The following is a 27,220-nucleotide window of genomic DNA, read 5'->3' on the forward strand; positions in this document are numbered from 1 at the left end:
ATCCGCCCATCGTTTACTTTGGACATGCGCAATGGATAGGAAAGCGAGACAAACCAAAGCGTTGTCTTTAAAGTTTTTTGTTTGTATCCCCTATATGAGATTTCGAAATAATTCATCTTCTTTTTGCGTATACTTTGATTTGACAAACTATTATACACTGACTTATTACATAAAATGTTTCAATAAAACAATACGTAATTTACTGCACAGAATCTAAGCATAATATTGACAGTGGTCCCTAAAAGGTCAGCATGGGTTGGCTCATTTGCATGCTTGGATCCAGTTTGTTTCGGAATCGGACGTGTTTACATTTCATACTGTACGCATGTACTCATGGCTGACATAACGGGGACATCATTGTCAGATAGTCTAACTAGCTATGGACTGTAAGTCTATGTTAACATTAGCTGGCTAGCTAGCTACCTGAAACTTCTGGTGATGACTGACAAGATGTTTTAACAAATGTAATGTTAGTGGTGAGTAGATAAACCATTATTAGAAAAATGGTATATTCCAGCACATTCAGTGTTTACAGCCCTTAGCCGTGCATATTGGCCATACAGTATATCACAAACCCCGAAGGTGCATTATTGCTATTATAAACTGGTTATAACGTAATTAGAGGATACCCTTGGTATATGATCTGTTATAAACTGGGTGGTTCAAGCCCTGAAGGCTGAATGGCTGAAATCCGTGGTATATCAGACCGTATATCACGGTATGACAAAACAATTATTTTTCCACCTCTAATTACGTTGGTAACCAGTTAATAATAGCAATAAGGCACCTCTGGGGTTTGTGGTATGTGGCCAATATACCACGGCTAAGGACTGTATCCAGGCACTCCGCCCTGTGTCGTGCATAAGAACAGCCCTTAGCCGTGGTATATTGGCCATATACCAAACCCCGTCGGGCCTTATTGCTTAAATATTTCAGCCAATCAGCATTCAGGACTCGAACCACCCATTTTGTGTGAGTTGTAGCACATAAAACATTTTACTGCCGCAGACAAATAATGAGTTCAGGGATTTTGGTGTGAATTCAGGTATTACATTTATAAGCAGATCCCTACCAGCTGCAACTCGTTCCATGATCAAGACCTCTACAAGTACTCAATTCTGCCACTTCCACTCTGCCAGATCCTAATCTCTGCTCAGTCAGTTTATGCTTCTATCCATTATTATTCAAGATCCTGTTACCCTGATGTACCTGTTTCCCTACTTGACGCTGTTTATCCTCTCACTGCAGTTTTGCTGCCCTGACTCTGGCTCCTGTCTCCTGTTCCACATCACAATAAAATTGGAAGTCCTGCCCATGCTAATAAGACCTGGTCGACATGTACAGCTGCAGAGTGTGCCAGTTCACCAGCATCCACACACACGTACTGGAGAGGCACGACTTAGCAGACCCTGTCTTGAGAAGGTCCATGGCCTAGAGGTGGATGTAGGGATTGGAGTTGAACTGGTCCAAAATGGCTCCCCAAGCTAAAACCTGGAGGATGACCTCCATTCTGGCTCAAAGGATGCTGATGATGACCAGATAGATCATATGGGCTTGGCGCACATGTCCTTCATGCTGTCCATGTATGGCATACTGCCCAATATCAATCCCGGGTCATGTGACATGGCCCTGAGCTCCAACTCAGATGTGAGCCTACACGTTGCATAGACCTGTGAGGTAAGATAAATGTTTTCTAGGGGGGGGACTTTTGTTTCAGATACAGTGAAAATTAAGGTCAAGAGGATAGAATGGTGGACTAGTAAGGAGAGTGTGTTCCTATTGGACGCTGCCGGCTCCATCAACCTGTCCTGTCCAATTGGCTCGGTGGTGGTGAATGAGCCTGAGGCCAAGGATGAGGAAATGGCCCAGTCAGCTCACGTCATGACCAGGGCCTCTTTCGCATCTCCACAGCCAACAAGGGCCTGTCAGGCCGAGTGGGTACCCAACTTGCCTCCACTCCCATCGGACAAAAGGGCATGGAGTCGGACACCTCCCTGGATGACAAAGTGCTCCAGCCCCAGGAGCAGCAGTCACCACCTCCTCACAGCCCCAAGCAGTTAAGAAAACTGTCCTGCGTCCTCTGCCGCTCCACACTGACCTCCAAACACTTGCTTGAGAGCCACCTGAAATGCCACGATGGGGATTGGGGCTTCAAGTGCATTAGGCCGGCTGGAGGAGATGGAGCGCCACTGGAGGGCCCATGGGAAGAGGAGGAGGCGGCGGGTGGGAGAGAAGGTGACGTGTGGGAGAGGGGCTCCAGGCCCCATTCCTGCCAGGTTTGTCCCTCGGAGGTTCCGTAGTGTCAAAGGATGCCTACAAGCGGAGGCACCACAGTCGACAGCGGAGACCTCAACAATGCTTCATGTGCCTACACTGTCACTACAGTGCTGAGAGCATGCACCAGTTTTATCCCAATTTTACCCCAATGTCTATATTCCACCTGACATTGTTCAGAGGAACACATATACATTTACACTAATATAGATTCTATAAATGTTTTAGTTTTACCCCCTTGTCCCATGTCTCTCTACCGGCTCTGCTGCACAAACATATTCTTTCAGAACTTAAAGCCTTTGGGGACAGACTGACTGACAGACGCGGGTGGACTGAGTACCGATGTTGTCTAGGTGGTTTACTTGTTCCCTCCCTGCAACATAGCCCCAAAGCACCAAACCAACCTTCTCATTGTGTGCACCCAAAATATTTATAAGCATTTGGTCTGGACATAGGCCCTATTTGAATTCAGTAAAAATCCTTCTGTGAAGTAATCACTGATTAGACGACACAAGGGCTCCACCACATGGCTTTCAGGAAAGATGCACTTCTAAATAATTCGAACAGGGCTCCTGTTAGCTACTGTATCAAATCTATTCTGATGAATTTTCACAAGTTGGTGTTTGAACACAGTTGAGTCAGTTAATTATATTAAAGGGTCAATCTGCGGTTGGTACTTCCATTTTGGACTTTTAAAGTAGTAATATACCCATTGATTCTTAAACAATATAACTTATAAAAATGCCTCACGAGCTTAGCATCTGTCATATCCAATCAGCAACCAACATCATTTTTATTTCCCATTTTTTTGTTGTAGACAATGTAATTGTAAACAAACATTTTACAGCCAAATTCTTTTTTTAACCATATATTTAATGTAATGAGTGGTCAGTCCTTGCATTAATGGCTCTGCTCATGAATTTGAGATTGGTTATATTTGTCCCATTCATCCCTCAGCTGTTTACCAAAACAATGGCAGGGTATCCGATTTGTTGTTTGAACTGCAGATTGCCAATTTAACGAACCCCTCTCCAACTCAAAGGTGCGCTTCAAGGAAGTTCACCCACGAAAGCAATTACCCACAAGACCGACAAGGAGTGGAGCCAGAAAAGTGGTCCCAACCGAGGAAGAAGAGGAGGCTGAAGCAGACAAGAAGAAGGAACGTAGAGGAGGGGCAGAAAAGAGTTCTGCTGCTCCCTTTGCAACAGGTAGTCAGTCACTCAGAGGTGTCAGTAACCAATTTTACCACAAGGGGTCAGAGTTCAGTTTTTTTTGTGGAAGATCGTTACAAGAGCAACAACTTACAGTTGTGTGAGTGCATACATTTTTTTTCATTCATACTGTTCCCCCGTGGGAATCAAACCCACAACCCTGGCATTGCAAGTGCAATGCTCTACCAACTGAGCCACACAGGACTTTTATGACCTTTATGGCCCTCAAACCTCAAGCCTATTACAGATGCTTTGTCTGTTGACTCGTCTTTTTATTTTTTCATAACATACAGTATACACTTTCAAAAATAAAATTTGTCACAATAAAATGGGCTGTAAAACTCAACCGGAATGACGCGCAACACACTGTAGGACCATCTGGTGATATAATGGGAGCACATATCAAGTAAACGCTACAGTGTTGAGAGAGGCGTACATAGAGAAAAACCCATGGTATACAAAACTATAACCTTTTAGGCCTAATCTATCTATACACAATTGGTGAAGCATTGATGTACAGTAGTGCTTAAAAAGCCTTCATCATTTGGAGTTCATTTAAAGTATGACCATGTTATGAATACATCTCAATGAGCCATGACAGGAAGTTGTCCACCACATGGACATGCAACAGGTGACAAGCCACGTTGAGGTTCCCCATTGCTACTTCAAGCACCCGGCTCAAGGCTTCACTGGTACAGCACCTCCGTGTTCACACAGGTCATGTTTTCAGACCATGTCCAATCACCCTACAGTAACTGGTAGTGTAGTCAGCACAAGGATACATACACGTACACACACATTTTTACATTTTGTGTAATTGAGCAGATGCTCTTATCCAGAGTGATACACACACGCACACATACACACACACACACACACACACACACACACACACACACATACACACACACACACACATACACACACACACTCACTGGTACTAGTGTTATTCATGACATGTGTAGTAGTAGTAAGGCACATTACTGTGTGTGTGGCTTGTAGATATCAGACGTGTCTGTTTAAGAAATTATAAGTGTTAGACGTTTAATGTAGTTTTATTTATTTTTTTACAGAAAAGCTGGACATGCAAAACCAGTGAACACCGTCGGAGGCGTAACTGGACCCTCAAACATTTTCCCATTGTTCGCTGGTTCTTACCAAAGGGGGGGGAATGTCGCTGTGGCCCAATTTTATTGCAGAACCTTTCCCACACATTCTGTCTCAGCAAGTGCTTTGAGAGCTGTGTGGCCATGGTAACACCAGTGAGGTTACATAATATGCCATGGGGTTGAAGACTGGAATGTTCATCCCATATAGGCCAATGTTCCATTCCACTGACATGATATGTACATCAAAAAACACAATATTTAGTAGAATGCATTGTTTTTCCTAGATATTTTCCTAAAGTGGGGCCAGGCCCCCTCGAGAAACTTGCAGGAAAGCAGACACCAATATTTACAATATATTGTAGACATTTCTTTTAGGAATTGGGATGCACTGGGCAACAGAGCAAGTCATATGAGATACGCAGTTTGTTTCTGAACAAACGTGTTTGTCGTTGATTGTTGGAAAGCTACAGAACCTAATAATAGGTACCCTTTTTATACACTACTTATCATGTGACCAAGAGGGTCATAGCAGCATTTTTATGTTATTTATTTAACCAGGCAAGTCAATTAAGAACAAATTGTTATTTACAATGACGGCCTACCCAGACGACCCTGGGGCAATTGTGTACTACCCTATGGGACTCCCAATCACGGCTAGTTGTGATACAGCCTGGATTCAAACCAGGGTGTCTATAGTGACGCCTCTAGCACTGATATGCAGTGCCTTAGACCGTTGCTCCACTCGGGAGCAGCCAAGTCTGGCATTGAAACCCCATTATTAAGTAGCTACCTACTCTGGTCAAATAAAGTTATCGACAGTAGCTTTGTGTTTAAAAAGGGTTTTCCTACTATTCCAGGAGTGTAGAGTTTCGAACCCGTCCTTGAGGGCCACAGTCACATTGTTGTATTTGGCTTTAAAGACCCCCGGTGGAGACTAGTAAAAAACAAACATGTTCAACTGTTCTGCCTATGGCTATGGAAACCTGACCTGTTCACCGGACGTGCTACTGTACCTTGTCCCGGACTTGCTGTTTTCGACTCTCTCTCTCTCTCTCTACCGGACCTGTTGTCTCGAACTCTGAATGATCGGCTATGAAAAGCCAATTGACATTTACTCCCGAGGTGCTGACCTGTTGCACCCTCGACAACCACAGTGATTATTATTATTTTACCCTGCTGGTCATCTATGAACGTTTGAACATCTTGGCCATGTACTACAACAGGTAGCCTACACACAGGTAAACTACACATACACACACACACACACACACACACACACACACACACACACACACACACACACACACACACACACACACACACACACACACACAGGAGAGGCTCTACTGGTGCCAGTAGTGTCCCTACAGCAGGTTAATACACACACAAACACACACACACACACACAAATAGCTCTTTAGAGCTCATGTTAATCGTTTGCAAAGTCTCTCTACTCCTCAATGGCAGCCTCTGTCTACGGCACCAGTCTCCCACACACTAGCTCACTGTAAGAAAGCTCTCGCTCTCTCTCCACCTCTCTCTCTCCACTCTCTCTCTCTCTCTTCCTCTCTCTTTCTTGCTCTCTCTCCTCTCTTTCTCTCTTTCTTTCTCTCTTTCTGTAGCATCCAGAAAAAGAGCTTGGACCTCCACGCACGGCGCCACCTCAAAGGCGAGTCTTTCCCCTGCCACCTCTGTCCGTACGCTACGCCGGACCACCAGCTGCTACGCCACGTGCGTAATGCACCACCACTCTAGATCGTCCCCCGTATTAGGACCAAGGACACCCAAACGCTCCAAATCCTCTACCTTGGCAGGAAGGGCCCAGCAATCCTGACAAAGGCCTTTTTTTGAGCTGTTTTCAGTAGGCACCAAACCAAAGAAAATTGACTGATGTAGGGAGGGACTACCTGGACGTGTCCGATAAGAAACACTTATTTTCCTTTTCTGTTGCGTGGCCTAATGAACGTGACCTTGGTCTTGTATGTAAATATGTAATGACTCTTATTAAACAAGCACATTTATATTACGACACCACATACTACTTGATACTGCTTTTATTAAGAAATGACATGGTAAAATGGTCATTACACAGTATTAACCTATTAATTTTCTATGAAGGTTCTTTCAGATTCATTAAATCAAAGCAGGCACCACTAAGTAACATCTGGTACCAGGTAGTTACATAGGAGTAAATCATTGGTAGTTACCAATTGCATCATTCCAGATTTACTCTGTCTTTCTCTTCAGTGGTATGGCCGTGCATGGAGAAGTGCGTATAATCCCATTTTGCCCGGCGAAAAAATTCAATGACAAACAGTGACATACACTCTGAATGATCTAAAATGCTGAATCCCATACTGGTCTTTCACAGTCAGGCCAACCCAAGCTGTACTGTGCAAGTAGACTAATAGTAGGCCTACTATTGAAACAGATAAACGAGTCAACTGAGTCATAAAAAAAATCCTGTCTTTGCTTTGTGTCTTTGCTTTCAAAGTGACACTTTATTAATAAATAAACAAAAAACTTAAATGGATGTTCAGTCTACAATGCCCAAACTACATCAGGAGACCACTTTTGAGGTCTGAGAAAAATCAAAGAAATTTAGATTTTTTTGGTGTAGTTACCCTTTAATTAAACTGGTCCGGCACTTAGCACTGTTTGGTTAGTGTGTTGCTGTAGCGCACATGAGATGGAGTTTGCAAAACAAATGGCCATTGGATTGATGCAAATAATTATGATATCATTCTGCCAGGTAGGCATATAGGCTACGTTGTAGTTAACATTTAATTGAGAAGGTTTTAGCGAAAGCCTTTCCATCTACCAGTAGAAGGTTAGGCCAGTCATTAGCATCGCTATATGTTTCCTTAATTGTTCCTTAATTGTTTGAAACCTGGACGTTTTATCAAATCAAAGTTTGTCACGTGTGCCGAATACAACAGGTGTAGACCTTACAGTGAAATGCTGACTTACAAGCCCTAACAAACAGTGCAAGTTTTAAGTAAAAAATAGGTATTAGGTGAACAATAGATAAGTAAAGAAATAAAAACAACAGTAAAAAGACAGTGAAAATAACAGTAGCGAGGCTATATACAGTAGAGAGGCTACATACAGTAGGGAGGCTATAGACAGGCACCGGTTAGTCGGGCTAATTGAGGTAGTATGTACATGTAGGTTTGGTTAAAGTGACTATGCATATATGATAAACAGAGAGTAGCAGTAGCGTAAAAGAGGAGTTGGAGGGTGGCGGGACACAATGCAGATAGTCGTGGGTAGCCAATGTGCGGGGGCACCAGTTAGTCAGACTAATTGAGGTAGTATGTATGTACATGAATGTATAGTTAAAGTGACTATGTAGATATGATACACAGTTCATAATACGAGGCATGTCTTACTAGCTTCAAAGTAGCCTATTGACAAAATCCCGCCATAGAAACGTGGAGGCAATTATTTTCTATTGTTTTTCAAATGAACTCTTTCATTGCCACCAGCCAAAGCCAGTATCCTAGTCATAATAGCAACCCGTGATAGTTGTTGCATCTTAAGGTTGCATCTAAATTCCTAATGGATTTATTCCATCTCTGTCCATGAAAACCGTTCGCATGTGTAGCGCACATTTTAGAATGGTGTTTTCCCTCAAATTTGATCAACGTTTTAAGCTAAACGTTCTGATCTGTTCCGTCAGCCTCATTAATTGATATGGCGTATAGCCTAACTCTACTACACTACTTTGATACGCATCGTGGGGATTAAGAAGTGAGTATACCCAATGTCCATCAAAAGAGTGGCTATAAGGTGTATAACTGTGTATACCTTCCATCACACCACTGCTTACAGTTGCAAGAGAGATGAGCAGTACCTTTGACATTATAAACAGAATTCAAAATATTAGAAAATGCATAACTTTTTTTATAACTGCCCTGTGTGTGCATACTTTTCTCTGAAAACTCTAAGCCTCTACCTGAAGAGAGCGACTTTATCAGGTACTGGGGTAGTCCTAGTAGTAGTAGTTTATCAAGTACTGTGGAAGTCCTAGTAGTAGTTTACCAGATACTGTAGTAGTACTAGTAGTAGTAGTAGTTTACCAGATACTGTGGTAGTCCTAGTAGTAGTTTATCAGGTACAGTGGTAGTACTAGTAGTAGTTTACCAGATACTGTGGTAGTCCTAGTAGTAGTTTATCAGGTACTGTGGTAGTACTAGTAGTAGTTTATCAGGTACAGTGGTAGTACTAGTAGTACTAGTAGTAGTAGTTTACCAGGTACTGTGGTAGAACTAGTAGTAGTAGTTTACCAGGTACTGTGGTAGTACTAGTAGTACTAGTGGTAGTAGTTTACCAGGTACTGTGGTAGTACTAGTAGTACTAGTAGTAGTAGTTTACCAGGTACTGTGGTAGAACTAGTAGTAGTAGTTTACCAGGTACTGTGGTAGTACTAGTAGTACTAGTAGTAGTAGTTTACCAGGTTCTGTGGTAGTAGTAGTAGTAGTAGTAGTAGTTTACCAGTTACTGTGGTAGAATTACTAGTAGTAGTAGTTTACCAGGGACTGTGGTAGTACTACTGCAGTAGTTTACCAGGTACTGTGGTAGTACTAGTAATAGTAGTAGTTTACCAGGTACTGTGGTAGTACTACTGCAGTAGTTTACCAGGTACTGTTGTAGTACTAGTAGTGGTAGGATTTACTAGTACCCAAAACCATTATGTGGTTTTATAGCATACTGTTGGTATAACGATGGCAAACAACCAATAACACGGGGGACCAAATATTTCCCCCATAGTTTTCTGTGCTTCTTCTAACAGAGAGAAATGCTGCCATTGCCAAAATGATTTGGAAACGATTCCAACACACTCTCTCATAGAGCTAGTATCCAAGGGGACGCTGGTCGTGTTACATAATAATGTGGGGTTGAGGGACTGGCTGTGGCTGGAATTTTTCCCCATTCCATAAGTTTCTCTTTAACCACTGTTATTTATACCTCAGCAACAGCACAGCATGGGGAATGGTTGTCTGTCTGTGTAGATTCATGTAGAAATTCAAGTCTTTGTTGTTCAGCACAGGGAGCTTCAGAGAAGTCATTTGCATGTAAAGTATATTAGGCTATGTTGAAGTTGTATGTGTTATGATGTTGGATGTAAACTCTTTTGCAAATCATGTCAAATGCTGTCTTTAGTTATGCTTGACTGTTGCAATGGAACCAATAGAAAAGTCCCAAAGTGCAAACAACAGGGGCGGACTGGGACAAGAATTCGGCCATGGAATTTTACCCACACCAGCCCATATCACTGTGCGAGAGGCCAACTCAGCCCCCTACATACCCTACTTAGACACAGGCAGCAGTGCTGACACCACTCTACACTAACTGTTCCTCTGTTTGGCGATACAAATCACCCCTATAACTGTTCCTCTGTCTGGAGATACAACTCACCACTATAACTGTTCCTCTGTCTGGAGATACAACTCACCACTATAACTGTTCCTCTGTCTGGAGATACAACTCACCACTATAACTGTTCCTCTGTCTGGAGATACAACTCACCACTATAACTGTTCCTCTGTCTGGAGATACAACTCACCACCATAACTGTTCCTCTGTCTGGAGATACAACTCACCACTATAACTGTTCCTCTGTCTGGAGATACAACTCACCACTATAACTGTTCCTCTGTCTGGAGATACAACTCACCACTATAACTGTTCCTCTGTCTGGAGATACAACTCACCACTATAACTGTTCCTCTGGAGATACAACTCACCACTATAACTGTTCCTCTGTCTGGAGATACAACTCACCACTATAACTGGTCTTCTGGAGATACAACTCACCACTATAACTGTTCCTCTGTCTGGAGATACAACTCACCACTATAACTGTGTCTCTGTCTGGAGATACAACTCACCACTATAACTGTTCCTCTGGAGATACAACTCACCACTATAACTGTTCCTCTGTCTGGAGATACAACTCACCACTATAACTGTTCCTCTGGAGATACAACTCACCACTATAACTGGTCCTCTGTCTGGAGATACATCTCACAACTATAACTGGTCCTCTGTCTGGAGATACAACTCACCACTATAACTGTTCCTCTGGAGATACATCTCACCACTATAACTGGTCCTCTGTCTGGAGATACAACTCACCACTATAACTGTTCCTCTGGAGATACAACTCACCACTATAACTGGTCCTCTGTCTGGAGATACATCTCACCACTATAACTGGTCCTCTGTCTGGAGATACATCTCACCACTATAACTGTTCCTCTGGAGATACAACTCACCACTATAACTGTTCCTCTGTCTGGAGATACAACTCACCACTATAACTGTTCCTCTGGAGATACAACTCACCTCTATAACTGGTCCTCTGTCTGGAGATACATCTCACCACTATAACTGTTCCTCTGGAGATACAACTCACCACTATAACTGTTCCTCTGTCTGGAGATACAACTCACCACTATAACTGGTCCTCTGGAGATACAACTCACCACTATAACTGTTCCTCTGTCTGGAGATACAACTCACCACTATAACTGTTCCTCTGTCTGGAGATACAACTCACCACTATAACTGGTCCTCTGGAGATACAACTCACCACTATAACTGTTCCTCTGTCTGGAGATACAACTCACCACTATAACTGTTCCTCTGTCTGGAGATACAACTCACCACTATAACTGGTCCTCTGTCTGGAGATTAGCCAGCTAATCTTTATATTTAAAACAGTTGAACTGTTATGAATACACCCTTCTCTCCGTCGCCAACTGTTTGAACAACATGGCTTGTTCATTTTGTTTAAATGTTGAAATCAAGTGTCCTACCTGCATAAGAAGATACTTATTTCTCAGAATGAGCGCGAGTTGCCAATTCCTTATACATGTGTATATTTTTATGCTCATTGCACATTTATAAATCACAGACTAGACCGCTAGCACATAAATGCTGCTGGCGGTACATGGTACCGCAATGCCGGGCGTGACAAAGACGGAGCATGAATTTTCCGCAATCATGTTCATTGATACTCCCGTCTGAGTAGGGTCTGCTCTGTTCTACATTTTGGGAGTCGAGACATAAAAAGGGTATCGTTACAAATGTTAAGTTCTCTTAATACAGTAAAATATGTTTCAATGTGTTTCGGTGTCCATATGACATGATTACGTCGGACCAAACCTCAACTGTAAATAGCGATGTGAAACTGCTTGTTGTCAATGAGGAAGAAGTGATCTTTCACCTCTTTGTAGTTGTGAGTGGCAGGAAGAGGGGCTTGGTGTCTGTGGAGTGGGAAGGTGCACAGTGCACACAGCATAGAAGGAGGAGGGGCTTAGTGTCTGTGGAGTGGGAAGGAGACGAGACCAAAAAGACACAAACGCTCAAAAACTGAACAAAAATAAAAACCTTGATTCTTGCAATACAGGCATTTGGAACATTGCTAAAAAAGGAATTCAAATGAATCGAATGAATTTGATATATTGCCCAGCCCTAGGCCTATGCCCTCACAATAGTTGGTGTGCATTTTGCGTGCACGCCGCTCAATATCTCAAAGCCATATCAAATATGTATTATACCTACAGAATGCTGAGACCCTCCTCTCCTCGACAGGGACAAGGGGACGAAGCTTCCAAAGTTGTGTTTTTTACGCAATTGCATTTTGAAATGTTATACAATGAGAACACATTTTTCCCTTGAGCGCATGGGTGGAGAGGAGAGTGGCTCACTCATCACAGCAGCAGGCCCCAGCGAGGGCACAGGCACAGGGGCAGGCCAGACACTTTCATTACAGGAATCATGAGGATGATGCGCTTCACTTGTTTGTAGGCACCATTTCCATTGTTTTACAATCTAACTGATGACAGAGTGAGAGTCAGAGCAGGACTCTTTGCTTGTTCAGCATATGACTTTGAATGTGAGTTTGCGTGACCTCGAAAACCAGGCCGGCATTGCCCACTGATCAGCTAAAGGATCATTATAGACTAGAATAACAGAGAAATTAACAGGCCAATGGGCCACCGGCCATGTCATCTTTTTCATTGTTTTAACTTTTTCTTTTAACATTTTTATTTTCGTGTATGTCAATTTTGACCAATCCACCCAACAAAAAAATGGTCCAGCCCATCTGGCATTTGCCATAATTGCCAGATGGCCAATCCGCACCTGCAAACAACGCCCACCTGGAACTTTAGGCAGGCAAATGCTCAAAGTATTTGATAGATTGCACATCGTTTTTTTTGTTGTTGTTTATTTTTCAGGGACCATGAACAACATACAATTGCACCAGATTTAGCTAGATAGCACATATATCTTTTTTAATCTCTAGTCCCTGATTTGAGCGTGACTCGTCAGGTAGCCCAGTGGTTAGAGTTTTGGGCTTGTAACCAAAAGGTTGCTAGATCAAATCCCAGAGCTGACTAGGTAAAAATCTGTCATTCTACTTTTGAACAAGGCAGTTAACACACGGTTCCTAGGCTGTCATTGTAAATAAAAATGTGTTATAACTTCACTGTAGTTAAATATTAAAATTAAAAAAATGTAACCCAGGTTGGATGTGCTGTGTACTGAACATACCTTGGTTAACAACCCTAGCCTACAAGACTAACCTGTGCCTCAGTTGACATAGCATAGCATAGCACCGTGCTGTGAAGCAAATCCCACCTCTCAATCCCCCGATTGGATTATCCCACCTTTGTTAAAAATAAACACAGCACCAGTTCCGCTAGCATCCACTAGCCTGAAAGGACCATCAACTAAATGGCAGGAATTGAATTACCAGTACATCAACATTTATTTGAAATCACTGACTTTCTTAGCTCTAAATAGTTTTCTAGGTTTGCAAAACTTGCTGTTGCAGATGGTTTGGTATCATGCTATATTGCGTCGTTAGTGTGATTTGGGGTTTGGGCATCTCCGGCTGCATAGCATCAAGTGGTGTGCGAGAGCGGAGCATAAATAATCAGCAAAACTTCCAACCTGGCAACCTTCTCCTTCAAGTCACTTCTGCCAGTGAGAGAGGAGTCGCTTCCATCTGCGGGTATGGTACTTTTGATCCAATTGGACATCATACAAGCCATTTAGGTTAATCGAAACGGCACTTAATATTTCTGAAAACGTTTGAGAAAAAAAAAACGTTCCCCGACCGTTAGCCTATGCATGATGAAGATTGGGGAAAGGAATCAAATTGCAGATATTTAGGCGCCCCGAAGTCAAACTAACAATTATAGCCTGTCATCGAATGGGAATAAAGCAGTGAAAATGGCAACTGTTGCTTTTGAGGGAACTTCGCTCATGAACATGTTTGTACAAAATTGTTGGGTTGTTGGCACACAGCGAATCATCAGTCACCGCGGAGAGGAAGAATTCATTGAAGTCCGGACCGAATTGTCGGACAGGAGCGTTCTCTATTTGCACAGAACGGACCGCGATCTTGGAAGCCTTCTAAAGAGACTCATGGATGCTTTCCCAGAGGATATAGCAACTCCTACACGGTCAGCGCTCCTAGACGGTAGGTAGCCCGTTATAAATACATGACCCATGATAAACAACTCACAGAATCAGAACTACATTATTCTATGACCTATGTGGATGAAAAGTTGAATAGATCATTTCATGTGGAGATAAGCCTAAAATGTACAGGCCCACAATAATAATTCAAAGTACAGCCTACATTGTACAGCCTACATTGACCTTCATGTGAAAGTGTACAAACCTAGTTTATATAAAAACACCAAGATGACATGTCGTTCTTACATGGACAAAATCTTGCAAAGACATATTACAAATGCATCATTGAAAGCCTATACAAATTGTAAACCTATAGTCTACAGTATAAATACAGTATTTAAAATAACTTGACTGTATTTATATTCTGAAATACTTTAAAATATGACTTGTATTGAAATAGTTCCTGTCTATGTTTTTCCCCACCAGGACTTGTGCGAATAAGAGATGCTGCAGAGGCCAATGATATTGAGATTCGATTGCAGGAGGTGGAAAAACTACTCAGGAGGGTCTTCACCTTGCCAATTAAGGTAGAGTGGCTTATAGTTATTTACATCTAGAAATGCATATCAATATACAGTTATGTCTCTTCATAATAACAATCTGGGTATTTCAACAGGACACTAGTTGACGTGGTATTAAATAATAGGGTCCACTCAAAATGACAATGTATGTGTCTCCTTCAAGATTGTTGGAAAAGCATTCCAGGTGAAGCTGGTTGAGAGAATGCCAAGAGTGTGCAAAGCTGTCATTAAGGCAAAGGGTGGCTCCTTTGAAGAATCTCAAATCTCAATATATATTTTCATTTATTTAACACTTTTTTGGTTACTACATGATTCTGTATGTGTTATTTCATAGTTTTGATGTCTTCACCATTATTCTACAATGTAGAAAATAGTAAAAATAAAGAATGAGTAGGTGTGTCCACAATTTTAACTGGTACTGTATCTTATACTTATCCCTTTTGAGGTTGAATAATATTGCTTATGAAGTCATTTATTTCTGAGCCTTGAAAAGGTCACCCAATGTACTTGGGCTGTATTCCCTGAAAATGTTTCCCCTAGACAGGGTGAAGTCGGGGTGATTCCTTACATCCTTTCTCCTCGACCTCCTCAAAACTTCAGAGAGATGCGAGGAGAGCATTGGAGGAGATTTTCTCCTGGGTTATTTTCTTCCAACACTCTCCTCCTTTCCTTAGAGAAAGTGGCGAGGAGAGAGGAAACAAGCAATCGAGGAAAATACTTTTGAGATTCACCCAATTCACTCTCATCTTCAACCTTTTCGTCTACAGTATTCACGGTCAGAAGCAGTGCTCACGTTCTTTGAGCAATCTCCGCTGGACCTGATGATAAGAGAAAACAACATCAACAATATGGAGCCATACTACCAGAGTCCAGTAACAATATCAGGTCTGAATGTATCTAGCAATTTATTTAATGAACATGTTTCACTGTAAACAAGTGTCTGATTTATTGTTTAGTTAATTTCACAGTCCACATACCAGTTTCTGGAGGGCAAACGATTGTGCTGCCCAATTAAAGCAACATCAAGTGCACTGAGCAAAAATATAAATGCAACATGCAACAATTTCAAAGATTTTACTGAGTTAAAGTTCAAAAAAGGAAATCAGTCAATTAAAGGAAATGCATTAGGCCGTAATCTATGGATTTCACATGACTGGGCAGGACTGCAGTCATAGGTGGGCCTTGGAGGGCATAGGCCCACCCACTTGGCAGCCAGGCCCAGCCAATCAGAATTAGTTTTTAACCACAAATAGGCTTTATTACAGACAGAAATACTTCTCAGCACCCCTCCTCAGACGATCCCGCTGGTGAAGAAGTCGGATGTGGAGGTCCTGAGCTGGCGTGGTTACACGTAGTCTGCGGTTGTGAAGCCGGTTGGATGTACTGCCAAATTCTCTAAAACAACGTTGGAGAAGGCTTATGTTAGAGAAACGAACATTAAATTATCCGGCAACAGCTCTGGTGGACATTCCTGCAGTCAGAATTCCAATTGCACGCTCCCTCAAAACGTGAGACGTGGCATTGTGTTGTGTGAAAAACAGTACATTTTAAAAGTGGCCTTTTATTGTCCCCAGTACAAGGTGCACCTGTGTAATGATCATGCTGTTTAATCAGCTTCTTGATATGTGACACCTGTCAGGTGGATGGATTATCTTGGCAAAGGAAAAATGCTCACTTAACAAGGATGTAAACAAATTTGTGCACAAAATTTGAAAGAAACAAGCTTTTTCTGCATATGGAACATTTCTGGGGACTTTTTTTTTTAGCTCATGAAACATGGGACCAACACTTTACATCTTGCATTTTATATTTTGGTTCAGTGTAGTTTAATTGACAACATACTATGGGGAGTTGCACTCTCGCGACTTCAGTTGAAAGATCTACAATCAAGCTTGACAAGGCCAATGAAATCCATGTCTATCTGGAAGCCCCGCCTTGCACAGGTGATACGTGTGAGGCTGAGATTAATATTCTTCAATTATTCACCTAGGTGTGAATGGGAACGATACACGCTACTGAAAACAAACAACTGGAAAATGAGACTTTCTTATGTTGCGCCAAACTAAACTGTCCCATAGTGGTAGAGCGTACTCACCCCCTGGACATTGTGTGCTGAAGGTTGTACTTGTTCCTAATCACAAACAATTAGTTATTCTTCAATTAGCTGGTGCAATGTGTAAAATGGCTAAGAAAACAACTGAAACAGTTATGGCTAAGCCAGGTTCGGGATTGAAATCAGGTCCCCAGGTCATACAGTTATAGCATTTCTCTGAAAGGTCTTGGTTTGGAACACGTTCAGGTGGCACTCGCACGTACTGCGTACAAACTCTCTGGAAAGACGTGCAGCATTCTTGAGGAAGCTTGGAATTACCGATGGCTACTTTCCTATCCTGGATGCAGGTACCTCATCTGGGACCTGAAGAGCAGGATACGGAGAGGGATTAGGTGGTCGGAGAAAATGTCTTGTCTGCGTGGGGTATGTGGTGGCTGCCTGCGCCCAACCTGGCTCCTGTGCACTCTGTCGTCTGTTACGGGAGGCTACTCTAAGACAGAGGGTGCCTGTGTCTGCCCCCCCCCGCAGCCTGTGTCTGCCTTGGTGAAGCACCGCTTGCCTCTCTTGCCAGACTTGTTGATGAGGGGTCCGATCCCACCTCCGTGATCTGGTCCTACATGATCTTTCGAGATCGGGCTAGCTAAACTAGCGCTGCATAGCGTGCTAGCCAGGTTGGCTAACTCGCCAAGGCGAGCTAGCTATTCTTGCGTCCCCACGGTCAAATTTTTTTGTAGCTCTCATTTAGCATTAAGTCGCTTGGTTATTCTGAACCGACCGTGCTATTGGCTAGCATGCTTAAGGGAGTGAAGGAAACTGGGTTTGCGTGATTCTCCGATGAAGACGCAGCCCCCCGAGCACTTGGATGGGCTAACCCCCGGAGCGAGGGGCATTGGCACGGGTCTGAGTGACTCGTGCACCCCTCTGCAAAAACATTACTGTGACAACACCTGGGTCTTGTTCAGTAGGCACAAAACAGAACCTTTCGAAACGAAGAAGGTGCCACAGGAAATGCTACAACAAAGATTTTAGTTTGTTTGTTGCAAAGCGCTTCGCTGCGGTGTACCCTACTGAACATGACCCCAGTATTGTACATTATCAGAATATTTTCAAACATATTGTGCATATTTTGCTTTACAGATATCATGAGGTGCAATGGATTTTGTCTGGCTAACACAGAGACCATTTTCTATGACTACAGTGCACCACAGGATAGACACAGAGCCCTGTCAGTGTCCACATGTACAGAGTCTGCAGGTTTTGGGTGAGTTTTCATCATCCTTTCCTTCATCATTCAACTTACTAATTTTATTTCATACTGTGTGTAAATCACGCTGAAATTTTCCCTAGTGGACAGTCATGTTTATTGTATCTTATATCTCATGCTACTATCCATTGTTATGACATACAGTCTTGGTTGTGGTTTAGAAAATTATGATGCATATATTATGTTCTTTTTAAAGAGTTAGTTCACTCAAAATAAAGTTTCCCTCTTTTTTTGACTCAATTCGTTTAGACAGTTGCCCTATGAGCAAAATACTTTGAAAATACACATTTTTGGTTGAAACTGTAATCTTTTTGTGTTTTAACGTCTTCAGCTCACTGGGTCATTATTTAGCTAATAACGTCCAGCATTTCCTGGTTAGCATTTTCAGAGCATGTAGCAATGCTAATAGAAATGGATGGACTCAGGTAGCGGTACATTCAAAAGCATGGGGAAAGAGCATCCACTTTCAAGAAAACAGATCCTTTTCCCTCGCTCCACATGTCTTTCCCCATGCTTATGAGTACACCGATAGCGGGGTCTATGCGTTTCCATTAACATTGTTTTGCTTCAAATATTCTAGCCTTGGGATGCTGGACATTGCTAAAAAAAAAAAAAAAAACTGTTGAAATAACTTTACAACAGTCAGGCTGTGGTCGGTACATCCAAAGTCAGAAAGAAATGTCTACATTTAAGGTGAACTTCCCCTTTAATGAAAGGCAGATTGCACTGCATTTGTCATTATCATGATGATGTGGCCGGTGACACTGCTTCTTTAAAGTCCAATATCTTGAAAACTTGACTGCTGACATGCAAAACATTTCGGGACTGTATCAACAGTGGACAAATGAAGAAGAAAAAATAAAACTGTAATATTGTTTTTAAGTCTATTCTTCCATTTGTCTTCTTTAACATTTTCTGTTTCTTTGTCTCACTCAGAACAAGTCACCAGCCATCAACATGCCTGCAACTTTCTTACACTACATTTTCCAATGCCTTGTCTTTGGAGTATTTTCATATTTTTCCATTGTTTTTCAGGTACGATACCCAATCTGGATTTAAGGAGACCCTGGACCTCGTTGAGACAGCATCAACGGATGGTAGCGCCGAAGACCAAGAAACGTCTTTCCCTAATCTGACGTACTACCAACTACTGACCTACGAGACTGATATTCTGGAATGAACGACAGTGGTGGACATATTGTTTGACTCTGTATGGTTCTCACTTGTTTACCTACACTTTCACTGGTTCCTGTCCAAATGATGTAGGTTACAGACAGGGTTGGGGAGTAACTGATTACAGTAGTCTGTTATGTGTAATCTGATTACCCCCCCTAAAAAACTGTACCTGTAACAAGTTACATTACCAGCAAAAATATTGTAATCGGATTACAGATACTTTTGGAAAAACTAGATGATTACTTAGTTGGATTACTTTTAAATTCAGAAATTATGTTTGAAAAAAAATACATTATGAGACCTTTCTGTTTTCTCAATGACATTCAATTCAGCATAAAAAAGATGCAAGTATAAGTTTGTTCCACCTGAGTGAGTTTGACCACAAGACCACTATGACGACTCACCAAATGTGTTTGATGAATCCATTTTGTCTTCTAATGCCTCTTAAGAGGAAAGTAACTCAAAGTAATCAGATTACATTAATGAGTTTGGGTAATCCAAAGGTTACCTTGCTGATAACAATTTTGGACAGGTACAATACTTTTGGCCATATAGTGTAACTAGTAACTGTAACAGATTACATTTAGAAAGTAACCTACCTAACCCCTGGTTACAGACTGATGCTGCTAGACTCACTGGTCCGGTCTAAATTATGTAGGTTACAGACTGTTGCTGCTAGATTCAAATGATTTCACATTTGTGCCACGAAGATAGAGTTAAAAAAATAATCGTTCTCCAAACTGATTAACCAATATACTAACTCTTAACAAGATATTAACTGACTTGCCTAGTTTAAATAAAGGTTAAATAAAATAAGTCAATATATTGCATTGTAGTGAGAACTGGTTTCATTCCCTTCCAGGTTAAATCACTAGATGTGTTTTCTCACATGCAGGGAAAAGGTTCGCTCAACTTATTCTAGGGTTTTCACATCCTGGAATTTGCTATGTTAAAGTTTTGTTGATAAATACGGGTTGTGGATGGGGAGATAGATCAGAGGGATATAGCACAGAAAGTGAGTGGTGGGGCAATGTGTGGTCTGGGGGGCGGCATCACTACCACCAGACCAGACCCCACCACATTTCCATGGATCTCTACCCCTATCGCATATCTTGTTGGAGCCCACATTGCCGTAGGATTAAATCTGACGTCATAATGCACAGTGAGAAAAGTGTACATGTGAATCTCATGCCTGAATGGGGCCCACATTGGAATTGGTTCCCCAGTCTAGAATGTAAGCTGCACAACACTGCCATCAATTGGCAAATAAGGATAAAACACATTCCAGATATGGTGCAGTTCTTTGGGTGCATCTCGATAGTGGCTTTCTCCTCGTCTCCTCCTTCATCTGCATTGATCTGGTGGTTTAGAGTTTTGATCTGTAACAAACTGGTGAAAGAACATAGTGAAGCCTATACTAGAGCTAGTCCAATCCAGTTCTTTACCTAGTCCAATCCAGTTCTTTACAATACCTAGTCCAATCCAGTTCTTTACCTAGTCCAATCCAGTTCTTTACCTAGTCCAATCCAGTTCTTTACAATACCTAGTCCAATCCAGTTCTTTACAATACCTAGTCCAATCCAGTTCTTTACCTAGTCCAATCCAGTTCTTTACAATACCTAGTCCAATCCAGTTCTTTACCTAGTCCAATCCAGTTCTTTACAATACCTAGTCCAATCCAGTTCTTTACCTAGTCCAATCCAGTTCTTTACCTAGTCCAATCCAGTTCGTTACGCCAGCTAGTCCAATCCAGTTCTTTATCTAATCCAATCCAGTTCTTTATCCAGGCCAATCCAGTTATTTATACCAGCTAGTCCAATCCAGTTCATTACAACAGCTACTCCAATCCAGTTCTTTATCCAGTCCAATCCAGTTCTTTACACCAGCTACTCCAATCCAGTTCAGCACGACAGCAAACCCAATCCAGTTATTTATCTAGTCCAATCCAGTTCTTTACCTGGTCCAATCCAGTTCCTTACGCTAGCTAGTCCAATCCAGTTCTTTACGCCAGCTAGTCCAATCCAGTTCTTTACGCCAGCTAGTCCAATCCAGTTCTTTACCTAATCCAATCCAGTTCTTTACCTAATCCAATCCAGTTCTTTACCTAATCCAATCCAGTTCTTTATCTAATCCAATCCAGTTCTTTATCTAGTACAATCCAGTTCTTTACGACAGCTAGTCCAATCCAATTATTTATCCAGTCCAATCCAGTTCCTTACGCCAGCAAATCCAATCAAGTTATTTACGCCAGCTAGTCCAATCCAGTTCTTTACGCCAGCTAGTCACATCCAGTTTTTTACGACAGCTAGTCCAATCTAGTTCTTTACGACAGCTAGTCCAATCTAGTTCTTTACGACAGCTAGTCCAATCTAGTTCTTTACGACAGCTAGTCCAATCTAGTTCTTTACGACAGCTAGTCCAATCCAGTTCTTTACGCCAGCTAGTCCAATCTAGTTCTTTACGACAGCTAGTCCAATCTAGTTCTTTACGACAGCTAGTCCAATCTAGTTCTTTACGACAGCTAGTCCAATCTAGTTCTTTACGACAGCTAGTCCAATCTAGTTTTTTTACGACAGCTAGTCCAATCTAGTTCTTTATGACAGCTAGTCACATCCAGTTCTTTACGACAGCTAGTCACATCCAGTTCTTTACGACAGCTAGTCCAATCTAGTTCTTTACGACAGCTAGTCACATCCAGTTCTTTACGACAGCTAGTCCAATCTAGTTCTTTACGACAGCTAGTCCAATCTAGTTCTTTACAACAGCTAGTCCAATCTAGTTCTTTATGACAACTAGTCCGATCTAGTTCTTTATGACAGCCTAGTCCAATTGAGTTCTTTACGACAGGTAGTCACATCCAGTTTTTTAAGTAAATCCAATCTAGTTATTTACGTAAATCCAATACAGTTCTTTACGACCAGTCCAATACAGTTATTTTACACCAGTGTAAATGAAGAAAAGTAGACCAGTAGAGGAAGCCATTTTAGACTATTCAAATATAATTCAATTGTATTTGTCACATACACCATTTACAGCAAGTGTAAAAGGTGCAGTGAAATGCTTGTATGCTAGCTCACTCAACATTGCAGTACAATAATCAATATCAAAATGAGATACAGCCTGTGTATTTTCATCTTGCATCTGTTGGTTCCCTGATCATTTTGCAATTGAGTTAATATCATACCATCTAATTCCTTTATTGGAGTAACAGTGCAGTATTTTGGTTTAGGAGTTGTTATGAAAAGAGTTGCCTAATGTCTCGATCGTCAAGGATGGAAAAGGTAAAACAAGGAACTGGTATTCATTTATTGACCGGATCTTTTGTTGGCTTTTAACATTCATGTAAATGTTATATAAATCCACTAAAACATAAAAGAGTGTAATGTAATGGCTTGACTTACATTAGTGATTTACCTCAATAGTTAATGATTTAACTACAGCTTCATATAGGTGATGAGTCTAAGACTTGACCTCATTGACCACTTCTCCCAAGCCTTACCACTCCTCCCAGTGTGCAAAGCATCTGCCCATTTAGTAAGCCTGAAAGAACACATGAGGCTCGTAAGCATTCTCCTCTGCGTGCAGTCTCATATGTTCTTTCAGGCTTACTAAATGGGCAAATGCTTTGCACACTGGGAGGAGTGGTATGTTCACGGCGTGGAATGAAGTGTTCAAGGAGGTCAAGTCTTAGACTCATCACCTATATGAAGCTGTAGTTAAATCATTAACTATTGAGGTAAATCACTAATGTAAGTCTCAATTGACTTTGAAAGTGCCAAGTACCCCTGTGTAGATACCTCAAGGCATATATTAAGAAATACACTATTGTCTATAAATGGCTAATACTTATCTCAATGATACCGAAGAAAATGTCTAAAGGCTCTTCATTGAAGATCTGTATGGAAGTGTCCTCATTGTGAACTAGCTATATGATTTGTTCATAAATCATTCAACTGGCACATAGAAGAAGAAAAAATAACAGGCCTATTTGAACAATCCTAAAGTAAAGATCTTAAAGTTCAACAGATTAGCATTTTGTGAAAGTGCAATATGCTCTGTGGCCTATAGCTGACTGGGACTCAGACCCAAGGTTCAAATAGTATTTAAAATTGTTTCTATAAAGTATTGCCAAATGTGTCTATCCTTAATGATGGAAATGTAATAAAAAAATAAAAAAAGTACTTTTAATTATTTATTTTTTTACCTGATCTGTTCTTGGCTGTTAATGTTAATGTTGTATAATCTACTGAAAATAAAGATTAGAATGTTAAGAGTTCAGGTCAGTAAACGCTGCAGGGAAGGGAGAGCTAATAGACCTGTTTATACACAGCGGTCGGAAAATAAACACCCTGCTCTAAATTTTAGCCTGCTTCCGTATTGATTAGACACATTACAAGCACTCAACCGATCCATTGCTGGGATTTTGAGGACAAAAAAAAGTAGCTTTTCTCTCAGAGCCTTCGAAAGACCCCAGAAAGGGAGACCAGTGACCATGTTACAATTGATCATTTTAATGACCCTATTGATTTGTTGTTATTTTTGTAAGGTTTCTTAATTTTTTTTACAGTACAAAAACATACACATATAAACGACAGCATATAGACGCACACAAACATCCACAACATCTCCCCTGCCCAGACCCACCTGCTCACACCCCCATCTCCTGCGCCCGAATCACTGCACCATTTTGATTCTCTCCGTCGCCCATGCACTTACAACATTTAGATAATAAAGCACATTATCTTTCCATTGTGTTAACGATGGAGGTTTGGTTGATTTCCTGTTTATAAGTATACACAGTGCCTTCAGAAAGTATTCACACCCCTTGATTTTTTCCCTTTTGTTTTTACAGCATGCATTTCAAATGGCCTACACACAATACCCCATAATGTCAAAGTGGAATGGTGTTTTTTTAATTAATATTTTTACAAATTCATTCAAAATTAAAAGCTGAAATGTCTTAAGTCAATAAGTATTCAACCCCTTTGTTATGGCAAGCCTACTGTAAATAAGAGTGAAAAGAAAGAAGCCTGTACAGAGTACAAATATTCCAAAACATGCAATAAGGCATTAAAGTAATACTGCAAAAAAGCTATTCACTTTTTGTCCTGAATACAAAGTATTATGTTTGTGACAAATCCAATACAACACATTACTGAGTACCGCTCTCAATATTTTCAAGCATAATGGTGGCTGCATCATGTTATGGGTATGCTTGTAATCGTTAAGGACTGGGGAGTTTATTTGGATACAAATAGAGCTAAGCACAGGCAAAATCCTAGAGGAAAACCTGGTTTCGTCAGCTTTCCACCAGACAACGGGAGATGACAATTATCTGTAAGGTCCAACACCTACTTTGGCCGCCTTTCCTTCCAAGTCTCTGCTGCCAATGACTGGAACGAATTGCAAAAATCGCTAAAGCTGGAGACATATTTCCCTCACTAACTTTAAACATCAGCTTTCTGAGCAGCTAACCGATCGCTGCAGCTGTACATAGCCTATCTGTAAATAGCCCATCCAATCAACCAACCTCATCCCCATATTGTTTTTATTTACTTTTCTGTCCTTTTGCACACCAGTATTTCTACTTGCACATCATCATCTGCACATCTATCACTCGAAGTGTTAATTTACTGAATTGTAATTACTTCGCTACTATGGCCTATTATTTATTGCCTTACCTCCTCATTCCATTTGCACACACTGTATATATACATTCTTTTTTCTATTGTGTTATTGACTGAACGCTTGTTTGTTCCATGTGTAACTCTGGGTTGTTGTTTGTGTCGCACTGCTTTGCTTTATCTTGGCCAGGTCACAGTTGTAAATGAGAACTTGTTCTCAACTAGCCTACCTGGTTAAATAAATGTAAAAATAAATAAATAAATGATTTCACCTTTCAGCAGGACAATAACCTAAAACACTAAATAATATATTTCATCCATTTTGAATTCGAGCTGTAATTGATGATTGATGATTAACGAGAAAAGTATCGTCCAACTCTTCGGGTATCTCATTGCTGTCATGACGTTGGCCTGTGGGTGAGGTTTATGGCCCCCCATAAATACTTTTCTCCCTATCCTTTCTCTTGACTCTACAGAAGGACTCTTGAATAGCCTTTGATAAACATAGAGAGTCTGGGAACATCAAAAGGTGGGGGGAAAGGAACCATACTTCGGTAATCCAACCAGTTGAAAATATGCGTTGGTACTCAATGAATATGATGCCAGATCAGTTGGCGTCTGAGACATTATGACTGATGACAGGACGACATAAACTGTATCTTGGAAAGTCTACACATTCTAGTTATCAGATTCACATGGAATTGTTGTGCAATTTAAATGTTTAAATATGAAACTATTTGTGAAAAGATTAAATGTAATTTTAGCTTCCAAATGAGAGAATTGGGTTTTCATAAGGTTAAAGCTCTGCTCACTCAATGGCCCGCCCATGTGAAGATACATTGGTTATAAACTATGAAACACGCCTTTCTCTCCCCTCCTATATAAAGCTCTTGACGAAAATGTAACTTTCTGTTCTGAGGACGATAGGACGACAGTCCATACATTAAAAGGATAAACATGTCAACTACAGAACTAAGCTAACCTCAGCGTGAGCTTTGGTTGCGAATGGTATGAACTTTGAACTCTTATTCACTAAAGAAGTGAGACATACTAGCCGTTGAGTTAGCAACAGCAGCTGTAAACGTGGGCTAGGAAAGGACGGACGACGTATCCAGTCTACCACACAACGACGATACTACAACGTATCCAGTTTACCACCAGAGACACTCTTCAAAGGACAAGGTTGGGCAACCCGGCCTTCCATCTACAACCAACCTATTGAAGCGCAGCTCAGAGTAAATATTTATTGCATTTTCCTTTTCCAAATGGGCGGTTATTTAGAATGCATAAGATTCTGTATTTACGATTGCATAGCTTCTCCCTTTGTTACTCAAGTCTTCCCGCTCTTTCACTCAAACCCAACCCCCCTCTCTTTGTGTAACCAGCCGTCGTCTCTGTTCCGTCCACCAGGGACGTTTTCCTTTATGACATCATTTGTAATCAATGTATGATCCATTCTGTGTGATTATTTAGCAAATAAATAATTAAACCCAATTTTGTATTGCTGATTCAACTTGTTAGCCAGGGTTCGTGAAGATAACCAAGAATTTACCCCTTTCAGATGAGACTAAACAAGGTGAGGATTAAATATTGACTGCTATTGATGTAAAAAATTACCAGGTCTTTAAGTGTTTATTCGGAAGATAACAGCTCTATAAACATTCTTTCGTGCTGCCCCGACTTTCTAGTTAATTATCTACCTGATTAGCTTAATCAGGTAATATTAATTACAGAGAAATGATTTTATAGAATAGCATGTCATATCACTTAATCCGGCATAGCCAAAGACACAACACTGCACACTCATATAGAGCTAAACAGAGGGGTGGCAGGTAGCCAAGTGGTTAGTGCGTTGGGTCAGTAACTGAAAAGTTGCTGGAACAATCCCTGAGCTGACAAGATGAAAAAATATCTTGTTCTTCCCCTGAACATGGAAGTTAACCCACTGTTCCCCAGTAGGCTGTCAGTGTAAATAAGAATTTGTTCTTAACTGACTTGCTGAGTAAAATAAAAATATGAAGATAGACAGATTAAAAGCAAATTCCCTTGAAGGCATGGATTGTTTAACCATAGTTAATTTTACACTTAAGACATGACTCTGCTGAATTTGTGAATTTTTTCTCTTGTGTAATACATTCTATACATTTGTTTATACTGGATTAATCATACATTTTCATTAACTGTAATTTAGTTAGTTATGTTCCATCATTCCTTCCATCTTATGCCAATATCAATTATTTTTAAGTCTTGGTTCCAATAGTTTATATTTTTTTCTAAGAATTGTCAGTTGGATATGCTCTCTGCAAAGTTGTGTACAGTGGGGGGAAAAGTATTTGATCCCATGCTGATTTTGTACGTTTGCCCACTTACAAAGAAATGATCAGTCTATAATTTTACTGGTAGGTTTATTTGAACAGTGAGAGACAGAATAACAACAAAAATATCCAGAAAAACGCATGTCAAAAATGTTATAAAATGATTTGCATTTTA

The 27,220-nt window shown here is 41.0% G+C and overlaps 1 protein-coding gene across 2 annotated transcripts; it reads left to right on the forward strand.

Moving 5' to 3' along the window:
* The first annotated feature begins 13,131 nt into the window (after positions 1-13,131).
* Positions 13,132-20,272, forward strand: LOC115170175 (PX domain-containing protein 1). 2 transcript variants are annotated; one of them, XM_029726539.1, is made up of 6 exons: positions 13,136-13,622; positions 13,919-14,093; positions 14,519-14,619; positions 15,381-15,498; positions 17,804-17,927; positions 18,966-20,272. In XM_029726539.1, the coding sequence occupies exons 2-6, from the start codon at positions 14,039-14,041 to the stop codon at positions 19,108-19,110; spliced, it is 543 nt and encodes a 180-aa protein (XP_029582399.1). In that variant the 5' UTR covers positions 13,136-13,622; positions 13,919-14,038; the 3' UTR covers positions 19,111-20,272. The 2 variants fall into 2 exon arrangements, with proteins under 2 accessions (XP_029582398.1, XP_029582399.1); XM_029726538.1 differs by having other exon boundaries at positions 13,132-14,093.
* Positions 20,273-27,220: the final 6,948 nt, after the last annotated feature.

This window comes from Salmo trutta, chromosome 31 (assembly GCF_901001165.1).
Source record: "Salmo trutta chromosome 31, fSalTru1.1, whole genome shotgun sequence".
NCBI classification, from domain to species: Eukaryota; Metazoa; Chordata; class Actinopteri; order Salmoniformes; family Salmonidae; genus Salmo; species Salmo trutta.